Source organism: Lissotriton vulgaris, chromosome 6, assembly GCF_964263255.1.
Source record: "Lissotriton vulgaris chromosome 6, aLisVul1.2, whole genome shotgun sequence".
Classification (NCBI taxonomy): domain Eukaryota; kingdom Metazoa; phylum Chordata; class Amphibia; order Caudata; family Salamandridae; genus Lissotriton; species Lissotriton vulgaris.
The window spans coordinates 316,591,188-316,610,879 of NC_141694.1; the positions used below are offsets into that span (position 1 = coordinate 316,591,188).

The 19,692-nt window shown below is 45.6% G+C and overlaps 1 protein-coding gene across 1 annotated transcript in view; it reads right to left on the reverse strand.

Annotated features, from left to right (window-relative positions):
- Positions 1-2,144: 2,144 nt before the first annotated feature.
- Positions 2,145-19,692, reverse strand: part of ATP6V1C2 (ATPase H+ transporting V1 subunit C2) — a 290,949-nt gene continuing 273,401 nt past the window's right edge. The window contains exon 13 of the mRNA XM_086926336.1: positions 2,145-2,545. Within this exon, the coding sequence (XP_086782462.1) occupies positions 2,450-2,545 (96 nt within the window). The 3' untranslated portion in view covers positions 2,145-2,449. The remainder of the gene's footprint in view (positions 2,546-19,692) is intronic.

The following is a 19,692-nucleotide window of genomic DNA, read 5'->3' on the forward strand; positions in this document are numbered from 1 at the left end:
ATGCAAATCAGCTCTGACCCTGTTGCCCCATGGGAACAGTCCAGTCCGAACTACAAAAGCCATGTCCTTCCCAGAACGGAATCAAGCATCCGAGGACTGGACCGGTTTCGAGGTAACACCTCTCATCAGCCCGGCTAGCTTGACTCCAGTGGTGTGGAGTGCCTGGGACCCACGTCTGGGCATCCCCAGCGCACTTAGGGCGGCAATTGCAAAAACAACAAGTGATGGACTGAATGTGGATCAATGTCACACACTCCCCCAGTCAAAAGATCTGGGCCCAAATCCATCGTTTTTTTGCACTCCACACCACCCTGGGTTAGACAATGGCAATATGCAAATCAGCTCTGACCCTGTTGCCCCATGGGAACAGTCCAGTCCGAACTACAAAAGCCATGTCCTTCCCAGAACGGAATCAAGCATCCGAGGACTGGACCGGTTTCGAGGTAACACCTCTCATCAGCCCGGCTAGCTTGACTCCAGTGGTGTGGAGTGCCTGGGACCCACGTCTGGGCATCCCCAGCGCACTTAGGGCGGCAATTGCAAAAACAACAAGTGATGGACTGAATGTGGATCAATGTCACACACTCCCCCAGTCAAAAGATCTGGGCCCAAATCCATCGTTTTTTTGCACTCCACACCACCCTGGGTTAGACAATGGCAATATGCAAATCAGCTCTGACCCTGTTGCCCCATGGGAACAGTCCAGTCCGAACTACAAAAGCCATGTCCTTCCCAGAACGGAATCAAGCATCCGAGGACTGGACCGGTTTCGAGGTAACACCTCTCATCAGCCCGGCTAGCTTGACTCCAGTGGTGTGGAGTGCCTGGGACCCACGTCTGGGCATCCCCAGCGCACTTAGGGCGGCAATTGCAAAAACAACAAGTGATGGACTGAATGTGGATCAATGTCACACACTCCCCCAGTCAAAAGATCTGGGCCCAAATCCATCGCTTGTAATTGCCGCCCTAAGTGCGCTGGGGATGCCCGGACGTGGGTCCCAGGCACTCCACACCACTTGGAGTCAAGCTAGCCGGGCTGATGAGAGGTGTTACCTCGAAACCGGTCCGGTCCTCGGATGCTTGATTCCGTTCTGGGAAGGACATGGCTTTTGTAGTTCGGACTGGACTGTTCCCATGGGGCAACAGGGTCAGAGCTGATTTGCATATCGCCATTGTCTAACCCAGGGTGGTGTGGAGTGCAAAAAAACGATGGATTTGGGCCCAGATCTTTTGACTGGGGGAATGTGTGACATTGATCCACATTCGGTCCATCACTTGTTGTTTTTGTAATTGCCGCCCTAAGTGCGCTGGGGATGCCCAGACGTGGGTCCCAGGCACTCCACACCACTTGGAGTCAAGCTAGCCGGGCTGATGAGAGGTGTTACCTCGAAACCGGTCCAGTCCTCGGATGCTTGATTCCGTTCTGGGAAGGACATGGCTTTTGTAGTTCGGACTGGACTGTTCCCATGGGGCAACAGGGTCAGAGCTGATTTGCATATCGCCATTGTCTAACCCAGGGTGGTGTGGAGTGCAAAAAAACGATGGATTTGGGCCCAGATCTTTTGACTGGGGGAATGTGTGACATTGATCCACATTCGGTCCATCACTTGTTGTTTTTGTCACTGGTTAGAGGAGGCATACCCTGAAGCAGAGGTCAGACTCGGGACCAGGGTTCAATTCCCGACGCGGCAGGGTCCTGAGCCCAATTGTCCACAGACTCGATAATTCTCGCTTCGGTGCCCACTCTAATCACGGGTTCACACTCTGCAACTCTGGTCATTAAGCTTGCTTAATCTCCACTACGGCCCCCCGAGGCGGGATGCCTGGCTTTCACCTTGGGGATGCCCAGTATGGGTTATCTCACAGGGAAAAGCCAGGATGGGTTCCCAAGGCAAGCGCCGAGATGCCCTAGGGTAAGTCGAGTGCTATATAAGAACACACATACATACATACATTTTACATGCACTCTTCACAAACCACTAAATATTTTTGCGATGGTGCAATCGAATCTCCTACAGTTGAACATTTTTTTCTGCAGGGGCCTCGCTCAGTTGCGCTACTGCGGTCAGCAACCTGCTTAAGCACACATGTCAGTGATTTTTTTTCATATATTCTGAGTACTTAATGAAGAACAAACCCAGAAATATAATTTTCATTCTATATTTATTGTAATATACAAAAATAAATACAACAATAATGTTTCTATATTGTTTAAGGCCACATAATGCTGTTTACTTGGCTGACCATATAAAACTTTTCTTCAATGATTGAACAGTGTATTTTTATACAGAAAAGGGAGACTGCTCAAATACTTATAATGTACATATTCTGTAGTCATTTATTCATGTGAAAATCTCTTAAAATACAGCGCGATTCGCACTGCTAATTTCTTTAAGCAAAATCCCTAAATTCTGCAAGAGTGAAGTGGAGGCTTGCAACATGGCCCATGTCAGTTGTAGTTGAGGATATTGAGGTCAATCTTGTAGCAGACATAGGGGTAATACTCTTGGTTAGCCAGCTGTAATCCAGGAATGTCCATAGTATTCTACAAAGAACACATAATTAAAGCAAATGTTTTATTATAGCGATAAACATAAAAAATGCATTTCAAAATAGTTTGTACTATTAGTGTTTTGTATTTTCAAAACAGCAATTGGCGAAAGCACACTTTTGGAGCAAACACGTGTCCCCTACTTTTGTATTTTTAGATCTTACTAAAGACATTTTAGGCAGTTGTGCAAAGCAATTACAATCGACACAGAGAAAGTAACAAAAAATAACCTCTTCCTTAGCTATTGCTAGTTAGCGTTTTTTTGGCACAGACCATGACACAGCCTGGACAACAAGAAGTGGTTGTGTTTTCTTGACCTTCCATGGTTCTCGAGCCTCCATACAGGAGTACCATGCCTAATAACACACAAACTCACCGATTAATGAAGAAATACTTTCACTTATAAAAACAGTTTCTAAGGAATCGGTTTATTAGTTGAGAAGGGTGGAAGCCCCACTCAATAATAAACACAATCCCTGTTAGGCGTGAACCACCAAAGTCACTAAATGAACCTGTGTTTAACTCTCTGGTAGGTTGGCACAAAAGCAATCAGGCTTAACATGGAGGCACTGTCAAAGGAGTAATTAACACGCTCGTGATTAAGACCCTTGTCTGTGCAGTGTGTGTTTCTCTAAATCAGCTGCAGTGTGCTGCCTGTTTTGAGCTGACAAAGCGCTGGCCGGGGGCTAAAAAGAAAGGAGTTGGTGGGGGGCCCTGAGAGAGAGAGAGAGTCCTCCACAGAGCACTGCATGTTAGAGGGAAGAGGCAGCACAGAATTGACTGGAGTAGAGGTTGGGTTGCCACCTTTCCCAGAGAAAAATGTTAGCCCACTCTTCACATTTTAAGTTTCTGCAAAAGCCTACACACAATTGTTAGGTTAAACTTTATATGAAGTAATATGTATTTATTTTAACATTGCCTTTATGTCTTTGTTTATGTAAGTTATCAGTTAGAGGTCATTAGGACTACTCTAGAACACATTCTAAAGTATTTCTTCTTATATTAGCTGTTAAAGATATGTATTGATAAGGGAAAATACATAAGTCCAGGACAGTTACAGCCTGATTCATGATCGGGCCGTTTTGCGAGGCTCAAATAGCGAATCATAAGGAATCGCTATTTGAGACTCGCAAAACGGTAATCATGTAGGAATCGCAATATTAATTGCGATTCCCACTGATTCCTTATTTGCGATTAGCTAATTGCTAATCGCAAATAGGAATAACTCCCCATGCATTCCTATGGGCCAAAAGGCCCATAGGAATGCATGGGGAGTATTCCTTATTTGCGATTAGCAATTTGCTACTCGCAAATAAGATAGCGATTTAAAGGGTGCCAGGGGTGTCCAAAGGACACCCTGTAGCACCCCTTAAATGCAAATTGAAACGGGTGTTGCGCACACACATGTCCAAAGGACATGTGTGTGTGCAACATGCAACTTAGAAAAATGCTTTTAAAAGCATTTTTCTAAGTTTTTGCTATTTACCGAGAGGTCTGACCTCTCGGTAAATAGCGGCCCAAAATTGCATTTTCGCAATTTTCAAATGCTTCATGAATTGCATTTAAGGAATCTCAAATAGAGATTCCTTAAATGTAATTCCTCGCAATTTAGCGATTTTGCAATTACCGATTTTTGCATTTGGGATGCTGAATCCCAAATGCAAAAATCGCACTCGCAAAGGGCCGGATTCTCAGAATCCGGCCCTTTGCGAGCCGCTTTAGCCTTCATGAATAAGGCTGTAAATGCCAGTCATTGCAGGTGATTTCGCAATGTTGTAATTAAAGGATCTGATGGAAACCCAGAGTTCTTGTTTCCCTCGGGCATGCTCTGAATAACTTTGAATAATGCGCCAGGGCAAAGTTAAAAACAATATGCAATACATATACAGGGCCTATTTACGAACGGTGACCTGCTGCGCTGCAGTACGTGACAGGGAAAGGGCAGGAATGAGCAGTATTTTAAGTCAAATTCCCTGCCTTTTACCCTCCGCTGGTGCCTTTTGGCAGCTTAGCACCAACGCAGCCACCCTTGGGTGCCCCCATTGCATGCAGGATTGTTTTTGTGCAGGAACCACAAAACAATCCTGAGAGGCATATTCCTCTGTCTATGTGTGCTTCAGGATGCAGCCCACATAGAAAGAGAAAGCAACGTAGAGAAGTAAAGATATTTCAGCGTATTCCCAGGCCTACCAGTTCAAATAAATCTGGGAATGCGTCAAAAGCCATGGGAGTTGTGTGAAAACACCCACGCAACGCCCATGGAATGCCTTCCCATTTCAGAGTAAGGCAATGCAGCAATTTGCACTGCATTGCTTCACTCCAGATTTATTGAGCCACTTGGGGCCGTAAGTCGCTTCATAAATCTCATTTATGACTTGTGTCGCTTTTGCACCACCTTGCGTGGTGCAAGGGTGACTCAACTCGGCTCGTAAATAGGCCCCATAGTTTAAAAATAATTGACAAATATATACGATAAAAGCACAGCACTGAAAACAAAAGTGATCAGCTTTACTGAAATATTTACAAGTGCTTCATGTATTTTCGGTTAATACCAAAATAAAACCTGTTACATAAAAAAGTCAGCAGGGCAGATTTACGAGCCCCTTTGCTCCACTTTTGCGCCGCAAGATGCATCACTTTTGTGATGCAGCGGAAGCATAAACCATGCGTCACGTTGCGCCCTATTTACAACGTGACACATCTAGGGAGATGTGTCACGTTGTACAGCCCTGCGTCACATGAAACCTGTGTCAGGTTTCATGTGGGTGTTCCGGCGCAATAAAGCCTCGGTAAAGTGGCTGAGTGAAATCTACAAGATTCCACTCAGTCACTTTTCTGACGCCGTTGCGTCTAAACCTTGCGCCCTCTTGAAGCAGGCGCACGGTGTAAGGCGTGAGGCACCACGTTATGTATGCGCAGGCCACGAGCATAGCTGGAGTTGCATCGCGCTTGCGACACGACTCCAGCAATGCACCACCCTTCCGACGGGACATGTGTCACGCATCTGTTTATCCTTGCGTCACGATGCGCCGCATAGTAAATGCGGCGCATCTGTGGAGGCGCAAGGGTACACTTGCGTGACACATCTTACCTGGCGCATCCCTGCTGATTTGCAGGGATGCGCCAGTCGTTATAAATCTGCCCTAGTGAATTCAATATTTAAATTACCAGATTAAGCGGCAGGATTCTGAAGCAGAGATCTCAACCTCTCTCTTGTCAGATGTATCTTGCTTTGTTATTTTCCTTGTCCCACAGAACTAATAGTACCAGAATGCAATGCATTTACTATGCATAGCTGAAATGGAAAAATCCGAGGTCACTGTGTAAGGTCTAATTGATAATTTATTGTACACATGTGGAGCATGAAAGCCTTTTCTGTTCCATAAAGCACATTTGTATTTTCATACCGGTAGCTTCCATAGCAGGAATGTACAGCTGCAGTGGTTATTTTAGTTTCCAAAATAAAATCTTTTCCTTGTTTATAAGAAAGCAGTCAGTGATACAGAGGAAGTGTCTAAGGGGCTGCTAGGAAGGGGACTAAACACAAGATTTTATTGGGCAGGTGATAATAGTGGCAGGCGGCAGTAAAGGAATTATTGTTGAAAGGTCCGTCATGATATTGTGAAAGGTCCAAATGAAATCAATTTGTATTGATAGGTAAAATGTCTGACACAAGTAGGGTAAGCTACCCGCAAAGGCTCCTTGAACATGCATCAGGGAAACTTCATGCTACCTGTGCATAACAATTATCTGCTTGGGTCAAAGACAACGTTTTCCCCAAGGTGTCAGTCAGAGTGTCACATATGAGGCCTGAAAATGTCACATATCAGCGGCTGTAAACAATGAAATGTCACACATAAGCTGACAAACTTGGTAGCCCTGTAATTGTAGGCATGGTGTCCCCTGCATATGCAATAAACTAAGGTGGGTAGTTCTGTACCGACATGTGATCAATTTTAATCCAAGGAGAGTCATTGAAAAGTTGAGGACATCTCTTACACTGAATGTGAATCCCTACACAAGTCATTTATATTTTTTACCAGGGCCATTGGAATTGTGCAGCATGGAAGCATAAAATTGTGCAGCGGGGTTGACTAAATTATTTGGCAAGGAAAGGTATATTACATGACGTAATGTGTCAAATGTTATGATAGTATTACTTCAGAAATTTGTCATTTTTTAACAAGATAACAGTGCTTGGGCAAAAGGTTGACCTAATTTATACCAGTTGAACATATAAATATAGTAAAAATCAACAGAGAGGCGGCCTGTCAACTATTGCATAGGGTCTTCTACTGCACGGCAACACATCACGTAGAGTTTAGTAACTTTTGATCTGTTTGAGTTAGAAACAAATTGTGTTTTGCTAAAATGTGTAGCTTATTTAGCAGGTGATGTGTTATGTAACAAATGCATAATAATGTGGAAAACGACACTGACATAGAATCACGTAATTTTAGTGGCCCCGTCAATTACCCAAAACAGCAATTACCCATGTTACTCATACCTGCACAGGTCATTACATACATCTGCATTATGTTCTCTATATGTTTTATTATATGAGATGTTTTAAATACCCCTAGCCATACTATTATTGGTATTCCTAGAAAAGAACTTCTGGGGGGGGGGGGGGGGGGGCACACATTAAGTCACAGATAAACTGATGCTACTTGCTACTCCCCTATTTAGGCATCAGTGATGGAAACATTCACTCAACCCCTAAAGTTAACTTGTGTTAATAAAAACAATAATATTATAATAACAAGTATGAATACAGCACGGTTTTCAGTGTGCATGTATGTAGAGCATGCACACCCCACAAGGATAACTTTTTAGGTTTCGCCTATTATCATTCGCTTGCGAATGTAATAGGCGAAAATTCAAGTGCTCCATCGACTCGTCAAACCACTGCGGGTTTTCCACAGTGCATGTGAGTCACGTGACCACAAAAGCGGGTCACGTGACCACACAAGCACGCGCATCTCCCTAATCCGCCTGCCACACTTCTCCTCCCCTCGCTCGCATTCCCGCCCCCCCACCAGGCTCTCCCGCCCCCATCCGGCTTCCCTCCGCGCATTTCCCTAATCCGCCTGCCACACTTCTCCTCCCCTCGCTCGCATTCCCGCCCCCCCACCAGGCTCTCCCGCCCCCATCCGGCTTCCCGCCGGCCATTTGCCAGCATACACTCTCCAAGCGCATCGGGCTTTCACACACAGGCATTAACTCACAATAGCAGAAGGCAGCTATAGAGCGACGTCTGGCATCCATCAATGAGGCCTGGCTACATTCTTGCTGGTGTTATCTTATCTCGAGTGGTTGCTTGTCACTGTAATTCACTTTCGAAAGTGCACACACACCGGCACAACGTGAAGGATGCATGGTGGTATGACAGCCACTCTAATAGATGTTGTTTCAACCGCAGCGCTTGCGTTCACAGAAAAAGGAATTCCAGGGCTCAGTGTGGATATGAACATTACGTACATGAATGCAGCTAAAATTGGAGACTCAGTGTTAATCACTGCTCAGATTTTGAAGCAAGGAAGAAGCCTCGCCTTTGCCACAGTAGATGTCACGGACAAAGCTACAGGGAAATTGATAGCATAGGGAAGACACACAAAGCACATTGGAAAGTAATGGCAAGCACATTTCTAATTTCAATTTGAAGAAAGCTTGCTTACCCTTTCACATGAACCTTGAAAGATCCACGCGTGTGGCGTTATTGTTTTTGTTTTTCTCCTATTATCTCGGACTGGTTTAGATTTTTATGTTGTTTCTGTGTGAGATGCTTCCATTCTTAAAGTGAGAGTACATCAGAAATGCTTTGAAGCTAATTTCAACTATGTGGATGTTAACTCCTTCCCTGTGGCCATCCCCCTCTGTCATTGTGCCGGAAAAAAACACATTCCCTCCTCTAACCAAACACTTAAGACTGGACAAAATGGACATTGCATGGTATGAAGTGTTTATTTGTTTCAGTTAATTAAAACCTTTGCAAAAGATTAAAAGAAAATAATAATAATAAAAAAACAGAAAATAAAGATAAAAAGAATCTCATTTCTGCTTGTAAGATCTAGTACGCAGACATTTAGCAGCAGATGACTTAACCAAAGCACAGACAATAGCATTAGACTCTTAAATGTTTTGAGCACAAGTATCTCTAAGGTAACTAAGTGCGTAGAACAAGCACTGGCGTTGCCAATAGGTTTCGCATTTGGAAAGTTGGAGCTATTGGTTTTGTAAATGACATTTTATATTTATATATTGTTATTGACAATGCCAATAACGATATATAAATATAAAATGTCATTTACAAAACCAATAGCTCCAACTTTCCAAATGCGAAACCTATTGGCAACGCCAGTGCTTGTTTCTCTTTGAAGCTAAACATGTCATGGACACTCCTGCTGGTCTCATATGGATGCAAAAACAACAAGGTGATGGATGAAATAATTGAATTAATCTCAGCCACTGGCAATCGCTTGGGCCTTACCCCAATCCATAGTTTTTTGCCAACCATGCCACCTTAGTTTGGACCCAGCCACATGCAAACCAGTCTTGACCCTGCTCCTCATGGGCACAGTTCAGCCTGAACTGCCAGCCAGGTCCTCCCTGAACCGGAACACTTGCAACCTAAGACTGGTTTTGCCCTAGTTAGGGATCTTCAGCTAGGTATAGTTTGGTTCCAGTGGCACAGTGAGCCTGGGACTCACGTCTGGGCATGTCCTGTGCACTTAGGGCAGCCCAAATGCAAAAGCAAAAAGGTGATGGATGGAAGGCTTGAATTAATCTCAGCCACTGGCAATCGCTTGAGCTGCATCCCAATTCATCATATTTGGCCCACCATGCCATCTCAGTTTGGACCCAGCCATATGCAAATCAGGCTTGACCCTGCTCCTCGTGGGAAAAGTCCAGCCTGCAGTGCCAGGCCAGGCCCCCCTTGAACCAGGACACAAAGGGGGATATGTACAAGAAAATGTTGGAGCCAAATTCAACAACACTGCATGCCATTTTCAAAACAGAGGGATGCCCTGTATTCACAAAAATATGGAACACTCCTGCATTTCCCCTAGCGCTGGCATTAAAAAAGCTTCCTAGCGCCAGCGCAGGCACACTTGCTTCATGTTGCAAGGGTGCCTGGGCGCAGGGGGGATTGTTTACGTGCAGGAAGGGAAACCTTCCTGCACATAAACAGTTTTTAAAGGTGAATTGCTGTTTCTATGTGTGCTACACAATGCAGCACACATAGAAAGAGCAAAATATGAGGAGAAATTAATATTTTCTCACACACAGGAGCGGAGAGGGTCTAAATGTGGTTCAACCACCCGAACCCCCTACGTCACTATAGTATACACCTAAGAGGGGTGGAGAAAACAAACCATACACAAACTAATCACGAGTGTACAAGCAATGGCACACTCATGAGTGATGAAAAACTGCCCTCACTCACACACAATCTGTGTGACATGCTTCATCATCGGGTCTGCTACGACACCCTTGCGTAGCCACACTCCGGGTGAAGCATAGGGAAGGGGAACAAAGAAATACAAGAATGACGTACAACACGAAATTGATAGTGACAACAGTGTTCACAAACAGAAATCAACAGCTCAAGACTGAGTACAGTGATAGACAAACAATATGCAGTAGGGAAAAGTTAAAACTGGCTCCTGGATACCAAATTCTGCTTTATTCGTAGGTTCCAAGGTCAGGATTAAAAAATGAATGGATGGTAGCGCAAAAGTAGGGTATTAGGACCCACTAGCGCCCCTCCTTTACTGCTCTAGTCAACATGTTTCGACCTATATTAGCCCTTAGTTGATGGGTCACCTTGGTCTTCTTCAGGACGTCTTACTGACCCAGTCTTACACGATAACCCCCTTACCTTAGTTAGGTGTTGAATGTTACAAGGGGTATAAGTCACTCATGCCCATTAGTATTAGGCTATGTGGAGGAAATTCCGCCAAAACGGTGACAAAACGAGTATATAGAAACCAATCACTTGACCTGGCGCATGGAGGGAGAAGTCCCAGAGAACACAACAGTTCCATCAGGAAGCTCCTACAGCAGTCGTGCCCCTCTCTGGTGCGCCGAGACTCGTTATGTCACCGTTACAGGTAGTCCTACTGATGTTACACTGCAGGGGAATAATTCCTTTTGGAACCAGGGCCCTCACACACCCAGCCAGCAGGTGTCATGCTTCATCATTGGGCCTGCTCCTCGTGGGGTCGGCGCTGCAATACCCGACGGGCACCCAATGAGGGGCTCTTTGGCGGAGATATTTTGTTCCATGCCGTTTGGTGTCTTGGGGGTGAGGGGCCTCTTAAGTGTAGACATGCTGTGCTAGTGAGTGCAGAAATAAAAGCAGGTCTGGAAGTCCCATACATGGCCTTTATTCTAATAGGGTTCCCTGCCTGATTAAAATTAAAACAAAGAGTGTGTGGCGACTATATGACCCTATTAGATCAAGAGGTTAGCGCCCCACTCTTATTCAAAGGGTCAACATGTTTCATGCCCGAAGGCAATTCGTCAGGACCTTAGTGAAGACTATCTACACGATGTGATAAGGTGAAAAACCTACCTACCACATAAAGGAACTACGGGGAAGTTCCCGCAGTTATAGAGGACAATCACATAAAGGAACCACGGGGAAAGTTCCCGCAGTTATAGAGGACAATCACATAAAGGAACCACGGGGGAAGTTCCCGCAGTTATAGAGGACAATCTAGTCACATTTAATAGGAATGCCTCGGCGGATGCCGGCTGGTCAGGGACACACATAGTGAAGTGTCCTGAGGAACTTCGTTCCAGAGGCTCCAAGCAATAAACCTACCCCTGCCTCGCCGGAACCCTCCTGTTTTTCTGTGAACCAGTATAGGAACAACGTACCTTCTTTTGGTTAAGACATTACAGAAAGTGACATCATATGACCCGTGACCCTGAATTGAAATGTTATAGCTAAAGCGAATGGAGATGCACAAAAAGACGTTTAAATAAAACAGTAGTGGTTGGGCCCATTGGAACTAATTCATAGGGGCTATATATTGCATATGAACTATGTTGTTGGCTTGATTCCTCCTTTTTATTGTTAATACGTTTTGACACCATCACTTGTAAGGAACTATCGCACTCGAAGAACATAGAATTGATGGTTCTGTTCAAAAACATGTTTTTACATATTCACAATGATGGACTGTGGCAACAATTAAAAAAATGTGTATTTTTAAAATTTGTTTACTTTTATTTTGTATTATGAAGGGTGCAGATTCCACTTTTGAATGTTTCTTTTTTTACTTAAAGTGTAATCTCCCAGTGTGATCAGTAGAAATTAAACAGTTTACCTACTGTACTTGGAATTGCTTTTCCCATCTCCGAGTCCAGGGGATGCAAAAGAAGTGCTAGGGGTCGCAAGATGATAGCCAAGAGTTGCAGCTGCGACGAATATAGCATGCTACAACGCATGTTTTTACATCGTGTTCCGTAACAACGTGGTTGTTACAACGACCCGTTGTTACAACGCAATGCCATTACATCACAAGTCATTAGATCGACTTGCACTAGATGGCGCTCCAACATTAGTAATAGTATAACTTACTAATCCAACTCCACCCTGCCCAACAGTAGGGAAGGTGGTGGAGCGCCATCTAGTGCAAGTCGATCTAATGACTTGCAATGTAATAAATTGTGTTGTAACAACCGGTCGTTGTAACAACCACGTTGTTAAGAAACGCGATGTAACAACCGCGTTGTAAAGGTTGTTTCCTGCTGCGACGCCCGGTGATCTCTAAATGGCGTCCATGAGGGAAAGCAGGTCCTTGGTTTGGTCAAAAAGAAGGGTAATATATGCCGTGTTTCCTCAGGATAGAAAACATGGCAACAAGAAAAAGACTTAAGTGGATCTCTCACATTTTTTTCGGGATGGAAGAAGGATGAGTTATGAGAACTATGATACAACATAGACCAGTGAAAGGTTCTGAGGCTCAAATGGCTTATAACTCCCTTTTTATTTGCTAATAACCAGCTTTTTGTAGCTAATAATGGCTTTTTAAATAGACAGCAAAACAAATCCGTGAACCTCAGTTGTTTTCCACAGATGTGCAGACTTCTTTGCAACTCTTGTCTATATTCTCCAATTCTTTTGAGTTATATTTTAGGTTAACTCCATATCACGCCTATCTTGTTCCATTAGGTGCCGCTGCTAGGGGAGCATTGATATTGACACTGCCTTATAATGTTGGTGAACGTGGATCCACAGATCGTCGCGACACAAAGCTACAGAGAAGGATATGGCTAGGAGTAAGTAACTGCAGGGTTATAGCTGACATATGTGCCCAGCTGATATTATGGTCTCTAGAAAGGAAGTCTCCAATAAAGGAAACGTAACGGCATAGCAGCTCTTCAGTTCAAACGTTCTGTGCATCAAACTGGCGAGGACATTTTTCAGGTTTCAAGAGGCAGAAGGATTTCTAGCCAGAGGAAACAACTTTATCATAAGCCTCCTGCCAGCCTAATTTGCCAAGGAGAAGGTTATCCCAGTAAGCTCCAGCGGATGTGTGGGAGGTGTTACAGGTTTTCCTGGCATCCCCTTTACAACCAGGGGGCTTATTTATGAGAACCCTGCATCACTTTTGCACAACATAAAATGGTACATGTGTGATGCAGGGCTTTCATTTCGATCTATGAAGTCACACAAAGCCAAGCTGTGTGACTTTGAGTTGCCTCATAAATCATGAGTAAGGCGACGCAGCACAAATCGCTGCATTGCCTTACTCTGCGCCCGAGAGGAGTTCCATGCATGTTGCAGTGGGTTTTCCCATGCAATTTGACGCTGCCCCAGATGTACAAAGAGATGTAAACCTGGGGAACAGCCAAATCCATGCACCTCACGAGCTGAGGCGTAACGAGGTGAGGTGAAACGAGGAGAAATATGTTGATTTCTCCTTGTTGTTTTCCTCTTTCCATGTATGCTGCATTGTGCATTCAAGGTGCCTTATTGCGCTGCCCTATGCCAAAATCCCATAAATTAACTCCTAGATGACACTATGGAGAAGTTTACCCCCTGTAAGCTCCAGTGGGTGTGTGGGAGGTATTACAGGTGCCCCTACACCCCTTTTCTTAGAAAGGTGACAAAGAATAGACATTACATCATAAACCGAGTATGAGAAATGTATCATTGCTGTAGTCAGTAATTGACGAATAAACGATCTCTTGTCAATCACTGCATGCCGCCTTTAAAAAAGAGCCCACATTGTTTAAAGAATGATTTTGTCAACCGTACCTGTTCTTAAGTAACCCTGGGCATAGTTTGCATAGTAGCGCTACGCGTAGCTATGCGAAGTGCACTTCGCGAGCTACCTGAACTGCGTAGTGCAGTAGGAAAAATGCTTTTCACACTGATTGCACAGTGCCTGATGCTTGTCTGCACTGTGCAATCATTGCAAACGGCATCTTGCACAGTGCAAGCGGTCGTTTTCTGCCGCTCAAGTAGATTTGTACTCGAGCGGCAGCTTTCTCAATGCGGACTGGTAGTTTCTCAGCATACGTGACCACCCGCAATGAGAAACCTGACCTCCCCATGTTGAGAGTCCTGCCGGGAGGTTTATTTTCCACGCTCGCGATCGCCAACTTGATGTTGCTGATCGCGAACGAGGAAAAAGTCTCACCGCGATGTTGATTTTGCTTGCCCGCGGTCGCCAACTTGACATTGAGGACCGTGAGCAAGCAAAAAATGCCCACTATGCTACGCTATGCATTTTTGCACAGTGCTACGTGCAATTAGCGTAGCGCGTAGTAGCGCAAACTACGCACACTCCGCGAGCGTAGCTTAGTACTACGCCCAGGGTTATTCTTAAGACTGTACTCTTCCACAGGCATACGTGATAGAAGTAGGTTACATTAATGAGGCACCGGAATGCTAAATCTGCTGTCATCTCTCAAAGACCCTTTGGAAGCAAGGCAAGTAGAAGAATCTTGCTTGATAAACTGAGCACGTCGAGAGAGGAACAAAAATCTAAAATGGATCAAATGATTTATTAAAAAAAGGTTTAAGATATTATTCTGACTTTGTCCACCAGAGGGGAGTATTTCACTATTAACGTGAAGCTGTTGGGGATTTCTCGATTGCAAGTAGAATAGGTGAAGCACTTCAATTTATCTTATCTCAATAACTGTATAATCAAGTTGGAAATTAGTGGAGTTGACCCGTTACACATGAATCGCATCACCAAATGCGATGCAGTGCGCACAACGAAATTCGTGTTATTTATTTATATGTTTACGTACCTGTAAAGCTCCGTAATCCATACATTGCTACCACCCACCCTGCCCCCCCCTCTCCCCACGTCACCGCCCAGCAGGTACTCCCACTAGCGGCCGCGGCTGCTCACAGGTGGGGTCGCAGGGGGGCTCGCGCGGGGAGGGGCTGTTTTAATGTAAAAAAAGTGTTTTACTTACCTTGAGGCCGGGTCCCACATCTTCTTGGCTCCTGCTCTCCTGCCTCCAACAGGAACAGGAAGCAGGCAGCCAGGACCCCTCCCCTAAGCCAATGCAGCGGTTTGATTGGTCGGGACAGTGCTGTTTGGGCGGCCCGAGTGGGCCGACCAAACATACTTTGCACACTCAGGAGTGGGCACACAACTCCTCCCCTGCCTTGCTTGGAGAGCAGTGCAGCCCTGCCCACCCACTCGCTCACAATACAAACATAAAATGGTAATACCTAAAAGTTATTACCATTTTATGTTTCTGCTTCTTGCACTATGAAAAAGCAGTGAGGCGATGCTCCTCCGCCATAGCAGAGAAGCCGCCCCTGGCCCTGCCACCTCGAAGCAGTGCAAACTGCATCTACATTCATTAAGAAAGACTTTAGTGCAGTGGACCCCCCAATGTTTAGAACCCCAAACTTTCACGACGAGGCAGGTTATTTTTTAATGCAACTAAAGCATTGTGCGGTAGCACATTGTCATTTACAGACAGCACATTTTCCACTGATATTGCCACTAAATTTGTAAAGGCGTACCTTTTTACCGATAAAACTATATTTCAAACAAATGATAATGTGTGTAAATCGGGTTTCAGTGAATATTTAAAATTCTTTCACACCTAAGCAAAGTGTCTTGATTTGCTTTGATCCTCTTGAAATCTTGGTCCCAATACCACTTTAGAATTACAAAAACAATGGGGCATATTACCAACAAGTAGCGATATTTATCGCTAAATAGGCTTAGCAGCGATTTTTTAATCGCTGCCTATCGCTGGATATGTTAGCGGAGAAAACATACTATTAGCAACGTTTTTCTCCATTGTGCTAAAATATGCAGCGATAGCAGCAAAATGCGTGAATATCGCTGAGAATGCAGCGATATTCACGCATTAGCGACAAAATGCTCTGAGCCATGTTATCCACCTCCCATTGGATAACATGGCTAAGAAATGGTCTGGGCAGGTGTTAGTATTTGGAGATATTCGCTCTTAGTGTGAATATTTCCAACGCTACGCCTGCCTTGCTAATAGGCGATAGCGACGTTAGCGACTGCTTTCAGTCGCTAACTGGTTGGGTACGCCCACTTTGCATGTCATTAGCGATAAACATCGCTGACAAGCAAAGCGGGCCCCAAACCACTCGCTATCGCCTATAAGCTGTCGCTAACATCAGTTAGCGACAGCTTGCTAATGGGGCGATAGAATTATCGCCGCTTAGCGGCCGAAAACAGCCGCTAAATCAGCGATAATTGCCTATCGCCCCCCTTGGTAATATGCCCCAATGTGCTTCATTTTTGCTGTCCTAGCTGCTGAATGTGTGCCGTTCATTTACGGGTATTTACATTTTATTGTGTGTTACAAAACAATTACATCCTACAGCTTTTCCTTTCACACTGCCTGTACGCCAACAAAATAGTCACATAATTCACTTTTACCGCAAAGTGAGAGGAGTTTGTAAACACCAGTCCCTGTGTTAAAAAGACAAGAAGCAGCAATTTTTCAGCAGACAAATAATAATAATAATAATAATAGGCAAGTTTATAAAGCGCCTGAATACGTTCAACGGCGTGTCTCCGCGCTATAGTGGGTGGTAATGACAGAATCCTCGCAGCTTAATATCGGGCCAGTCTACCGAACAAACAGATGGGTTTTCAGTCTGCCCCTAAATCTTGACTCAGAGGGTTCGAGGCGCAGTTCCAGCGGGAGCTTGTTCCAGCTTTTGGCAGCCAAGAACCTGAAAGACCTGCCCCCCATGCGGGCCTTTCTCACTCTGGGGACCTTCAATAACCCAGAGCAAGCAGATCTCAATGCTCGAGGCGGCTCATAGCGGGTGACGAGATCCTGTAAAGGCACCGGAGCCTTACCGCCCATGATTCGGTGGCACGTGCACAGAGCCTTGAACTCAATTCTACTCCTCACCGGCAGCCAGTGAAGAGCTCGGAGCGCTGCCTTTGAGGCCGATCTCCTAGGCAGCCTCAGAACCAGGCGGGCCGCGGCATTCTGTAACACCTGGAGACGGTCGAGACTCCTTTCTGTGGCCCCCAGATAAAGGATATTGCCATAGTCCAAGCGTGCTGTTACCAGGGCATGCACCAGCATCCTTCGGGCCTCCGTGGGTAGGAGCTCAAGAACCTTCCGCAGGCCCTTCAGGACACCAAAACATGCCCCCACCACTCTGTTGATCTGAGGCCTAAATGTCAGGTCGGTATCAAGCCAGATGCCAAGATTTTTGGCTTCCTGACAAGGTGTCGTTGCCGACCCCAAACAGGGTGGCCACCATGCTGAATTCCACACAGATGGGCCCCCCCCCCACCACGAGCACCTCTGTCTTGCTGCCGTTTAGCCTCAGGCAGTTGGAAGACATCCAGGCTGCCAGCTCCTGCATGCAAGCTCTGAAACTGTCCGCAGCAAGACCCGGCGCGCGCGATAGGGAGATGACCAGCTGCGTGTCATCAGCATAGGACACTATACGCAGCCCATGAGTCTCCACGATGGTGGCCACCGGGGACATGTACAGGTTAAAAAGGGTTGGGCTCAGGGACGAGCCCTGAGGAACGCCCTGACCCAAATTGATCACTCTGGAGTAGCAGTCCCCCTGCCTGGCCTGGAAACCCCTCTCTACTAGGAAGGACTGGATCCATTTCAGTGCAGCGCCTGAGATCCCGCCTTTATTCAGACACTGTAGCAAGGTGGTATGTGCTACAGTGTTGAACGCTGCACTTAGGTCCAGCAGAATCAGGGCCATGGTTTGGCCCTCATCCACTCCCTGCCTGATGGTCTCGACTGCCATTAGTAGGGCCGACTCGGTGGAATGTTGAGGCCGGAATCCAAACTGAGTGGCGTGCAGGAGGGCCGCCTCCTCCACAAATTCCATCAGCTGGATATTCATGACCTTCTCCGCTACTTTGGCTACATAGGGTAGGAGTGATATGGGGCGGATGTTCTCCAGTTTCTCTAAACTGATGTTCGGTTTCTTTTGTAGAGGGAGTACTACCGCCTGTTTCCACCCTATAGGTACAGTGTGGGTCCTAAAAGACACCTCCAACAGGTGCCTAATATAGGGCTCCAAGATCACCAGGCTTTTCACAAGCCGTTTTGGTGGTGCAGGATCCCGCGGGGAGCCAGACCTTACCGATCTGCAGATCTGTATCAGCATCTCTGGAGGGGGGTAGTGAGGTTAGCTAAGCCATACTGTCCCCTAACTCCCACCGTAGCTTCAACAAACTCAGACCCTGTTGTGGTTTGGGCCGGGAATGATTGATAGATATTTGCGACTTTTCTGCAAAGTAATCCGCAATATGGTTGCAAGAGTCCAAGGAGCAGTCCCCCTGTACCACGGAGGATTTCGCTACCGAAATGGATTTATAGATTTTAAACAATTCCTTTGCGGAATTCTCCACCTCCTTAATCCTATCTGCATAGTAGGCGGCTTTCGATTTCCTAATCAACCCATGGTAAGCCCGCCTCTTCACTAAATTCTCCTGTCTAGTTAGACTCGAAAAAGCCACCCTCCACTGCCTCTCCATGCGCTTACATTCCGATTTAGCCGCCCGCAGCTCATCGTTGTACCATGGAGCCGTTCTCTGTGTACGGCGGCCCGACTTGACCAAACAGAGTGGGGCCTGAAATGTGACCTCTGTCTTTGAAACTGAACAAATGTGACAAAATAAATACAGAATTTTAAAACTGAAGAGCTGAGAGAAGTGGGGTTACATTCATTTGTTATTTACGTTTTCATTACATGTCAGTGTGTGCTATGTGAACTGAAAGTTATCCTGGCCTTGACTGTTCAGTTGTGTGCCGGATGCAACTCGCATGTAGTGCATTACTGGTATAGTCAGGGCTTTAAGTTGGCTGGGTCTCACCGGGTCTAAGCACCATCAGTTTTTTATAGGGGGCCTCGAAACAGGTCCCTATCGGGCTCTGTTTTGAGCCCTGGCACAGGCTGTCCATTTTTTCCGGACGGCAGTGGCAGCAGGCACATCGATGTGTGCATGCTCACACTGCTCACTTCTCAGTAGTGGGGAAGTTAGGGCATGACGTCATGCCAGGTGAGCCTTGTAGGGGAGGGAAATCCTTTAAAGAGGTTAATTTTCTTTCTGGATTTCCCTTCTCTCTCTGAAACTCAGGAGCAGCAACATGTTGTGGTGTCACCAGGGCTTCAAGTGGAGGCTTTTTCAATATTATATACAAGCCATAGTTACTGCTTATTTATCTTATGTAACTAACAACCATTGACAAAGTCAATAGCCTGACTTGTTGTAGGTATGATGTTACTTGTTGTATCATATATCTGGATACAATGACAGAAACAGCAAATTACAAGTCGGGCGGCACAGTATGCTAAACACAGATTTTTATTAGATTATGTTTTAAGCCACACCCTTAATTACATTGGCCACGCCCCTTTGAGAGACCCCGCCCCACCCCTAGTTTTTCATCCCACTTAAAGCCCTGGGTATAGTGCTGGTCATTTGCAAACGTCTATGTAGGGGAGGTTCCATTTTGGCGAGGAATCAGATTGCACCAATGGGGAATACTGAAAGGTGCTTATATTGATCTTATTATTTTGGGTGCACAGTGTGTATGGGAGGGAGTGTTTGTGTGTCTGTCTGTTGTTTTTCTCCTGACATTTGTTGTTTGATCTAGTTCATTCTAACCAGATG